This window comes from Pituophis catenifer, unplaced genomic scaffold, assembly GCF_029215685.1.
Source record: "Pituophis catenifer annectens isolate HBS135680 unplaced genomic scaffold, rPitCat1.0.hap2 SCAF_5, whole genome shotgun sequence".
NCBI classification, from domain to species: Eukaryota; Metazoa; Chordata; class Lepidosauria; order Squamata; family Colubridae; genus Pituophis; species Pituophis catenifer.
This window is the reverse complement of record NW_027256885.1, coordinates 26,878,246-26,889,169: the sequence shown is the minus strand read 5'-3', so window position 1 is coordinate 26,889,169 and position 10,924 is coordinate 26,878,246. Positions and strand designations below refer to the sequence as shown.

The 10,924-nt window shown below is 42.0% G+C and overlaps 1 protein-coding gene across 1 annotated transcript; it reads left to right on the top strand.

Annotated features, from left to right (window-relative positions):
* The first annotated feature begins 7,652 nt into the window (after positions 1-7,652).
* LOC139317596 (uncharacterized protein F54H12.2-like) lies at positions 7,653-8,963 on the top strand. The gene has a single exon (XM_070944686.1). It carries the CDS (start codon positions 7,653-7,655, stop codon positions 8,961-8,963), a length of 1,311 nt encoding a protein of 436 aa, XP_070800787.1.
* Positions 8,964-10,924: the final 1,961 nt, after the last annotated feature.

The following is a 10,924-nucleotide window of genomic DNA, read 5'->3' as shown; positions in this document are numbered from 1 at the left end:
ACGATCTAGTAAAAAGAAAAGTCAACCAAAAGAACAACATGCAAACAAAAGCAAATAAATCCCCCCCAGGAGCAAAACAAATTAAAGTTTAATTTGTGTGCATTGTTCAATGGGCTGTTAAATTGGCCCACCCAGTCACATGACCTAGCCACGCCCACCTAGTCACATGACCACCTAGCCATGCCCACCCAGCCGATCTGGCCCCCCAACAGTTTGAGGGACCATGAATTGGCCCCCTGTTTAAAAAGTTTGAGGACCCCTGTACTAGAGCAATAAACCCTAATTGTAAAATATGAATATGGAAGAGAAAAAATTGATCTCAATTAATATAAATGGACTTAATTTAGCTATTAAAAGAAGAAAGGTATTTCACAAGTTAGAGAAATTAAAGTTTGATATAATCTGTCTGCAAGAAATGCACATTAAAAAGCAACATGAACAGTTACTGGTGCAGCCAAAACTAGGGAAAATCTTTACTTCATTGCCACAATGTAAGAAAAGGGGAGTTGTCTTATACATTAGCAATACAATTCAAGCGGAGCAAATATATACAGATGATGATGGAAGAATTTTGATGGTGGAAATAATAGATAATAATATGAAAATACTTTTAATAGCAATATATGCTCCAAACAATAATCAAGACGACTTCTATAGAAAGCTACGAATGAAAATAATTGAATTGGACTATGATAATATCTGCATGATGGGAGATTTTAATGGTATAGTGGATGAGAAATTAGATTATAAAACGCACAAGGTAATAAAGCACAGTAGAAAGACCCTTCCGAAATCCTTTTTTAAGATGACAGAGGAAATAAATCTAAAAGATGCATGGAGAGAAAGAAACGGAAAAAATAGACTTTTTATTCTGACAGACACTCATCTTGGTCTAGATTAGATATGATATGGACAATGGAATTGACCTCGAATATAGAAGAAATTGAAATAGAAGCAAATACCTGGGCAGATCATAACCCGGTGTTCTGCCCCAGCTATGGACCCCAAAGAACACACCACACATAAAATCTATACAAAGCTTATTTTACTCAAATAACTCAGTCTTTTTCAACCAAAGGCTGTTAATAAACTGTCTTAACAGCCTACAAGAATTCTAAGATAAGGTAATCACAGTCTTACTAGGGTTGGCAGAAAGCCCAGAAGCAATTTTGCAGAGAATCCAGACACGAAGGAGAGTGAACTAAAGTTGTTCCCTACAGCTTGCTGCAATCAGCGTTCCTCCTTAAATAAGCTAAGGGAGTGGCCAATTAGCTCCAAGCCTTACTCTCGAGGAGACCTCCTCCTGAGGAGCCACTCCTGCCTTTTGGCAGCTCTGCACGCCCATGCATTGAGAAGAGGCTCCTCCTCTTCGTCCTCTTCACTTAAAGGAGCTTTTGGAGGTTCTGAAGGCCCTGGCTGAATCCCTACCTCTGGCACCACATCTTCTCCAGCCTCCTCACTGTCCGACTCGAGCGCCAGCTGCACAGGCTGATGGCGCAGCACCACACCAGCCTCCTCATTGTCGGAATCAGCTACAATCTGCACAGGCCGCTGACGGGCCACAACACCTGGTGACAGTTAAATGGAAAGGACAAAGGAGAAGATCTAGATGGACTTTAAATAATACAGTATTAAAAGAAAAGGACTTTGTGCAGAAAATGGAGAAAGAATTGGCTTTCTTTTTTAAAGAGAATAGAAAAGAGGACACATCGATGCAAAATCTTTGGGATACAATGAAAGCTTATGCTAGAGGTCTGATAATGGACTATACAAGGAAAAGAAATATTAAGAAAAGACAAGCCTATAAAATACTAGAAGATAACTATAAGAGATTTGAAAAGGAACTCCAGAAATTTCCACAAAAGAAGGATATTAAAATAAAAATGGATACAATAAAACATAAAATGGGGTTAATGGAGAAAGAAGATTTGGCACAAAAAATAAGAAGTGCTAAACAGAATTACTTTGAAGATACCAACATCTTCTAGTCTTCTGGTCTAGATTCTACATGGCAGTTGGGATGTTGAGGCAGACCTGGAGGTTTCTATTATGGACTCTTGCAGTATGAACTGGAAGATCTAGGGAAATTGCCAGCTGAGACTATTTTGGAATTCTGGACTTAGTAAAGCTTGGCTGGTCTGTTGCTTTTGGCTGACAGGTGGGGATGGAGGGGTGAGCCTTGCCTGTCAGGCCTGTTTTGTGGGGGGGTTTCCCATGCAACCTGACTGAGAGTGGGGTGGACTGAGTGGGTGATGTGGGAGGGAGGATAGGCAGTGACATAACCCAGGCAGAAATGCCAGGGGTCTGGGTTAAGTGTATCTTCCTCCTTTGGGTAGCTGAGTCTCTGAATCCTTGGAGGCCCTGGCCTCTGGCTGCTGTTACTGAAAGCCTGCCTCATCAATTATTTGATATAAATGAGAGGGAGGATCTGACATGTATCACTGAAATCTGCTTGTCATGGGATGAGGATCCTCTTTTGGAAATCTGCTTTCTTAGGTTTTGAATGTAGTACCAGCTGTGACTCTAGGGCAGGGGTGAGGCTGTTGTTATTTGAGAGTCTTTAGTGACCTTTAAGGTGACTCTTAGCCCTAAATTTTTTTGTAGTTTCTGCCACCGCAGGAAGGTTGGGCCTATTCATTCAGCCTGGGCCAAATGACTGATGGATCCAATAGCATTTCAGGGGGAGTTTAGGGTTATTCCACTGATTTTCTTTTCTGAAATCATTCTTTCTACCTCTTTTTTAATGTGCTGGCTTCTCCCTCCTTAGCCAATTTGGTCCTACTCTGTCCAACTTTCACAGAGTTATATTGCTGACAAATATGGAGACAGAGTGCCAAGCCTCTTTATCAAATTTCTTTTCACCATTCTGTTAGGTTGGGAAGAATGGCAAATGTGTTTCATGATTTGGCTGTATGAACCATGGAAGATGCCAGAGGGTCCAGCAATTAAAGGTCAAGTGCAATGTGTGCATTTCTATGCCGAGGGGAGAAATGAGAGAAGTCAGGCAAGCATTTGGTGTGTGCTTGAATGGATTTGCTAGCACTAAGAGCAAGGGATAAAGTAGGGTGGATTCGTTTTCATGTGGAACAACTGGCACAGGGAGCATGGGAGTAGTAAGGAGTACATACCAAATTTTGCCTATAGGTTTAGCCCCGCCCCTTTGTGACATTTTTGTTTATTTTTTTAGCCCCGCCCCTTTGTGTGACGTCTTTGTTTATGTTTTCAGCACCACCCCTTTTGTGATGTCACAACACCCCCACCCCTTTTGTGATGTCACAACACCCCCAGCCCCTCCTTACCTTGGAGGACTAATGTCATAACCCTGGCCCTTTACCTACAAGCCCTTTTTATCGGAAGTACTTTTACATCATGGTGAGCCACCCCCACTTGACCCATAATCCTTCTCACCGGTAGTGCGATGACAATACCGCACACGCTCCCTCTCTGACCCGGGGGGCCTTTCACCCGGAACGGCTGTAACAGCAAACACGTCTGTCCCAGAAGCCCTTTCAGCTTGACACATTAATTATGCATATGAGGCTCTTCTCATTGGTCCATATTTGCAGAGGCGGAGCTTGACAGTAGCAGCCTATGAAGTTGTTTCTCTGATTCAGAGGCGCTTCCCATTGGCTGAAAGAAAATGATTGACAGGCCGAGCACATGGAAGAGGCTAACCCGCCCTGAAAGGCTTCCCATTGGCAGAATCAAAAATGATTGACAGGCCGAGCACATGGAAGAGGCTAACCCGCCCTGAAAGGCTTCCCATTGGCAGAATCAAAAATGATTGACAGGCCGAGCACGGGGGGGCCTTCTATTACAAAAAGCAGAAGCATTTCTGAGCTTCAAACCCCACAAAAACATATTTACACAGACCAAGAAGTAAAAAGCATTATCAAAAAGCAGACTTGGACCCTGTTTGCAGTTGTAAAGTTTGGAAGCTGAACACATCCTTTTCTTTGTTCTCAGAGGATTTTACTTTTGCAGAGGTGTAAAAATAAAATTACTATTTTTTGCAAAGAAAGCCCTTTTTGTATGCAAAATGTTTTTATTTTTATATATTTCCGAAAGGTTTGGGTAATGGGTAGGGCTAGAAGGCTGGAAAAATAAAATTAAGAGAAAGAATAAAGAATAAAAACATGAGGTTATGTGCATGCTCTGTATGTTACAAGAGGCCCCAGGGCGTGTTGGGGCATGCCCCAGGGAGGGGTGGCCCGCGGTCATGCGCTGCGTATATGGTTGCTAGATAACAGGAGGGCGATGAGTGTGATGGCACGTACAACAAGCTTGTTTATAGCATGTTCTGACATGTCCCAGGCGTGGCCTGTGGTTCACAGACTGATAAAAGAGGGCCTCTGCAGAAGGGCGACAATTCAGCCGCTTAAAGCCTAGGCCTCATTTAATAATATGGGGCAAGACGAAGGAAATAATAAAAAGGTTGTAGACCCTTCTACATCATGGCCCGAGGCAAGGCCTATTCTGAATGACTGCCACAAAATATGTTGTACAATGTTTGATGAAGGCTTACAGGCCTTCAGGCCTATTTTGTTTGGATGCCGTCTATCATGCTGTAATGTACGGGACGCCATAGAACGTGAAGACGTGAACGATCTCACCAGGTCTTACCTGTCACGATGGGAAATGACTAAGAGATGCTCTTTATCGCCGGTCCAAGGAACAGGCCTGAGTAAGTAAAAAATTGGTTATATATTCAAATGTGTCATTCAGGATAACACTGTTACCATCATGATAGGTAATGAATTAATATATTTTCCAGGTTCTGTCCCTGGTTATAGTCACAACAACAGTAACCCTTTAATGTCAAACTTATCAACCGATGAAGAGTCTGCAGAGGGGCGCTTAGGTAAATGAAACTAAATTGACTTTTTACTACAGCTATTGATGACAACTTTATATAATAAATGGAGAAAGTTGCTGTTAGATTTAGTAATGATATATTTTTTATATTTAATCAGAAATGTCCCATGGATATAAACATGACAAGAGTCTGGTTTTTTTAAGAAGCATCTCAAGCGAGGAAGAATCTACAGAGGAGAGAGGTGATTGTCAGTGCCCTACGAAGACCATTACCAACGTGCCTACGGCGGATGTTAATAATGGTATTAATGAGGCGGTTCTGAAGCTTACCGAATACCCCGTTTGTCTACCAGAGGATGTAAATAAAGACATTACAAACGTAGTTAACATTGCTAAAGTATGTGAATGTGGTCGTGTTGGTTGTATTTGTGATGTGACTTCAGAATTAGAATATAGTGATGATGATGATGACTATTACTATAGCTCTACTAGTGATGAAGGTTATTATTCGGCTAGTGAAGAATGGTAAATGATATGTAAATTACAAATAAAAGGCTTGTGCTAAAGAGCAAAGTGTATTTATTGTAAGGAGCGAATGGTGCAGAATGAAGTATGAAAATATTCTAAAGGAGTTGTATTATACACCCGAATGCACAGGCAGTTATGGAGGTGTAGACCCACTATTTAAGGCAGGACGGAAACGCATTAAAAACCTAACCTTGAAACGTGTCAAGACATGGCTTTCCGGACAAGATACATATACTCTTCATAAGCCAGCAAGAATAAATTTTCCTAGGAACGCAACAATAGTTTCTTGCATTGACTTTCAATGGCAGGCAGATCTTGTGGATTTATCAGGATTTGACTCTGAAAACAACGGTTTGAAATTTATTTTAACAGTGATCGATGTACTTTTGAAATATGCCTGGGCTGTCTGTTTACTTGATAAGTCAGGACGGGGGGTGTCCAAAGCCTTCCAGACCATCTTCCAATCAGGAAGGGCCCCCAGAAAGTTACAGACAGATGCTGGAAAAGAATTCCTAAATAAGCCTCTGAAGACACTTTTGGAGCGTTATGGCATACACCATTTTGTCACACATAGTGAAACTAAAGCGGCTGTTATAGAGAGGTTTAATCGAACTCTGAAAAATAAACTCTGGAGACATTTTACAGCTAAAAATACTCATAGGTATGTGGATGTTTTACCGGCTCTCATGCAGGGATACAATGGCTCTTACCATCGCAGTATCAGGACAGCCCCCAACATGGTGAAACAATCTAACGAAAAAGACGTGTGGCTACGGCTATATGGAAAAAGTTTTAAAGCAGTCGGAAAGTTAAAAACCTTTAAGGTGGGGGATCACGTTAGAATATCCAGACTAAAGGGTAGGTTTGAAAAGGGATATCATCAAACCTTTACAGATGAAATTTTTATTGTCAAAGAACGGGTTCAGAGGGGAGAAAGAGTTGTATATAGATTAATGGATTATGCAGAGGATCCCGTACAGGGAACTTTTTACCCAGAAGAGCTGCAAAAGATTCCTAGCGAACAAGAACGTGTCTACAGAATCGAGAAAATAGTCAGGAAAAGAGGGAGGGGAAAACAAAGAGAATATCTAGTTAAATGGTCTGGGTGGCCGGAGAAGTTCAACAGTTGGGTTAAGGAGTCCGAAGTGTGCCACCTTTGACATGGCTGGTTTTTATATTACACTGCCCAGCAATGCATCAGCAGCTGCATTTCCCAACAACAAAAGTTCCAACTTTACTATTCGACTAGCAAAAGTGTTGGAGCTTCCAGGATCATGGGAAGTAGGACTGGTTGAGTTACAATATCCGCACACTTGGAATACATTAAATGCAAAGGAATATTTTGAAATCGCTAATGAGAGAAAAAAATGGCATTTTCCTTTAAAAGCTGGTCACTATGCAACCATCCAGAAAGTAATAGAAAATATGAACAAGGTTATGACAGAAGCCGAAGATCCCCCAGAAGTAATCGTGAAGTATGATGCAATTGGACGGAAAATCAGACTTAAATGCGAGGGTCCCTACAGCATCCTAGTCACTGAAGGCCTTGGAAAAATATTAGGATTACAGCCACATGTACGTACCAAAAAAAGCAACTTTGTCACGGACATTACAGGAGGATTCAACACGCTGTATATTTATACAGATATTGTAAGCCCGCAGATAGTGGGTGACTTCTATGTGCCGTTACTACGTTGTTTACCTGTGCAGGGTAAAGACAACGAAATAATCACGACGACCTACGAGCAGCCGCATTATGTTACCGTCAACAAACATTATATTGATACGATTACTGTAGAAATCAAAACGGATCAGAATGAAAACATAGCTTTTAACCATGGTAAGGTCGTTGTTAAGCTTCATTTCAGGCCTCAGAAAAGTGAAGGATGGTCGTGATAAAGAAGTGCGGGAGTCCTCAAGCATATGTAGACTATTACAGGGCACAGGCTGGAAACGGGCTGCCTGGTTTCCGTGGATCCCCCGTTATGTATGGTACCGGTATAGGAGGCCTGTTCCGGGGTCTTTTTCGAAAAGCAATGCCATTACTGAGGAGAGGCCTAGAAATCATTAAACCTCACGTAAAAGCGGCGGCTAATAACATTGCCAGAGACGTGTCAGGACAGCTTGTATCACGTGTTATTGGGGGTGGGCAGGGGGGATCTGGCATGGCAGTGATCAGGAAGAAACTGCCTGTTGGCCCGCCCATGCCTCCTAAAAAGAGGCGGCTTGTTAAAAAAACACGTCATACAAAGAGGAAACGTACACAAGGAAGGAAGCGCGGTGACAAACAGAACATCTTCTAAGATAAAATGGCGTTTATCCATGAGGCTTCAGAGGAATGTGTCAAATCGGAGCTAGATCTTTTTCAATTGGCGCCTACGCAAACTAGCATTGAAAACTGCACATACATCGAGATCTCCCCTTTATCAGCGCTGACTCCCAATGCCCCTTTGGAATTTTTTATAACGGGGCATGGCGATCATTACACGGATTTAAACAATACTCTGCTGTATGTGAGCTGCAAGGTTGTGAAGGCTGACGGCACGGATATCGATGACAGAGCAAGAGTGAGTCTTGTCAACTACCCCATAGCGTCACTGTTCAATCAAGTGGATGTTACATTAGGCGATCGTGTGATTACACAGAGTCACCACTGCTACGCTTACAGAGCCCTTATTGAACTTATTCTGAACTACAGCGGAGATGCTTTGGGGACCCAGTTTTCAGCGGGTGGCTTTTACAAGGATGATGCAATGCTCATGGAGAACACCTTGCTGACAGCCACCGGTAACTCTGGTTTCAGAGCACGAGCCAGACATACAGCTGGCAGTCGTAAATGGGATCTGCTAGGGCCCTTGCATAGCGATCTGTTTTTTCAAGACAAACTATTGATTAACGGTGTGGGTGTGAACATTAAACTCTCAAGAAGTAAAAATGAGTTCTGCCTGATGAGGGATGGTAATGAGAATTACAAAGTACAGATCCTGGCAGCGTCTCTCTTTGTAAAGCGTGTAAAAGTATCACCTGGTGTACGGTTAGGACATGCGGAGGCTCTGCTGAACTCCAACGCCAAATATCCTATTGATCGTGTTGGTATGAAAGTTTACAGCATTCCTGCAGGCAGTCTTGTGTGTAACCAGGAAAACCTATTTCTAGGGCAGTTACCTAAACAATTAGTGATTGGTTTCGTGGACAACGCTGCATTTAGTGGTGATTATGAAAGAAATCCTTTCAATTTTCAGCACTATAATGTCAACTTTTGTGCCCTGTATTGTGACGGTGAACAAATTCCTGCTAAACCGCTTCAGCCTGATTATGAACATAACCTTTTTGTGAGAGAATATATGCAATTGTTACAGACGTCTGGCAAAGCAATGAAAGATCGATCTGTGCTAATCAACCGTGAGGAATTTAACAACGGCTATACTTTATATTGTTTTGATTTGATCCCCGATCAAGGCTGCTCAGAGCACTATTCCCTGATCAAGAACGGAAACCTCAGAGCAGAAATTAGATTTGCTGTACCTCTCCCCAATACCGTCAACATGATACTCTATGCAATCTTTGAAAATCTTATTGAAATAAGCCACACAAGGAATGTATTGTTTGATTATATGTGAGGATGGATACCATGCAGATACTACGTGTGTTGTCTGGAAATGCGTTCTTTCTAGGCGTATACCCCAGTGATTTGTTACCCAAGAGAAAAATCTCCAAGAGACCTTTCGGTTTAATTGTAAATACCCACCCCCGTACTCTACCTGGTGAACACTGGTTGGCGCTCTACTTTCCAACACACAGCAATGGTGAATTTTTTGACTCTTACGGAAGAGCTCCAGACGACTCTGACTTCCCCGTTGGCATCGTGAGGTTTTTAGAACTGTAAACTAAGAAGTACACGTATCAACCGCTTCAACTGCAGCATCCCCTGGCAATAACCTGTGGACAGCATTGCTTATTTTATCTTGTTAAACGCTTTAAAGGGCTACCTTACGAAGATATTTTAAAGCTATACTCTGACAAAGATGTCAGAAATGATCAAATGGTGAAGCATTTTGTAGTAAATATGATGCCTGGAAGGGTTTCTGGAGCGTGCTACAATTACCAATGTATGCAAACATGTATGGTACATTATAAAATAAACACAAAACACTAAAAATATTGCATGTTTCACAGTGTTTTATTTGTTCACAATTGGAGCCAGTCACCAAAATTTAGAACACTTTTAGGGTCTGACATAGAACTTGCAGCAGGTCCAGACATAGCAGAGATTGATTTTGTAGAACTTACAGTCTTAATACTTCCTGCCTCTTTCATCTTTTCGAGTTGCTCTTTAACAACGTTAGAACCTAGCAATACTGTTGGTACATTCATCTCAGCCATTGCCGACATAAACTCATTCCATCCCTTAGGATAATATTTCGCAGTATGCATCCGGTGTTGAGAAACCCCTTTGACCAGATCTACAATGTTAGACCCCGGCACCTTTGTACCCTTGTAGGAAATGGTTCCATAATCATCCCAACCCAAAATGTCTTGATGTTGTTTCATTTTGTTCAACAAAAGAGAAGCATTTTTCTTGTATCACGTGCTCACGCCCTCTAATATCTCCTGCGTTGTTGGATCCAGCAGTGAGAGAGGTGGTGTCTGTTCTGGTACAACAGGTGTTTGTTTAAATGCCTCTGGAGGTTGAATGAGATTCAGAATACCTTTCTCAGAGTCATTTTGTCTGGTCAGCCTTAGAAATCTCTGCAGCACTGAGTTGTATAGTTTTATCTTGTCATCTTCACTTAGATCAGGTCTCTGAAGAACGGCCCGTATGTCATCGTCCAACCGGCTAACGGTAGTGGTTCCTATTGTAGGTGTCTGACCACGTAGCTGCTCCATCTCATGCCTCGACACCAAATACATTTTCTCTGTGTGCTCCATGTTTACCGCACTAATAAATTAGTCAGCAATGGTATAGCGGCCCCTAGTAATGGTGCTATAAAACCACCTGACTGAAGAATAACCTGTTTCTTCTTTTTCAGAGAGAGCTTACTATCGCTCAGTTTTTTAATACAGTCTTTCTTTCTCTTTAAATTCCGATATTGTGAAGGCTTCAGAGGCAGGTTACCTTTTAAAGTGGTCAGGGCTATTTTGGCTATGGCCCCCACCAGGTCATTATTAGCATTGCATAAGATGGCTTTTCTCTGTTTCGGGCCTGCCTTTACTAAGATTTTTAATAACCCCCAATTTCTGCGCAACCTCACAGACATCCTGTATGAACTGTGCGCCCTCCAGATACAGCTGTTACTTTTTACTCTTCTTTTTTACAGTGTAAACTACCGGCCATTCAGGGGGTAGATGCCAGTTCTCAGCCTAAAGTTTTCTGGAGTAGTGGCTGCCAGATCAACTAAAAGATAACCGTGAGGTTTGCTAGTGGCATCTTGGAATACTTCTAAAAAGTACCGCGTGATAGACGGATACATTTGACGTGCCAATGTGACTACTTGCATCTGATCACGGGGGCTGCGGAATAACACCAAATATTTTGCATTTAGAGTTATTGTTCTCATTTTCTTACCTTGAAAAAACAGAT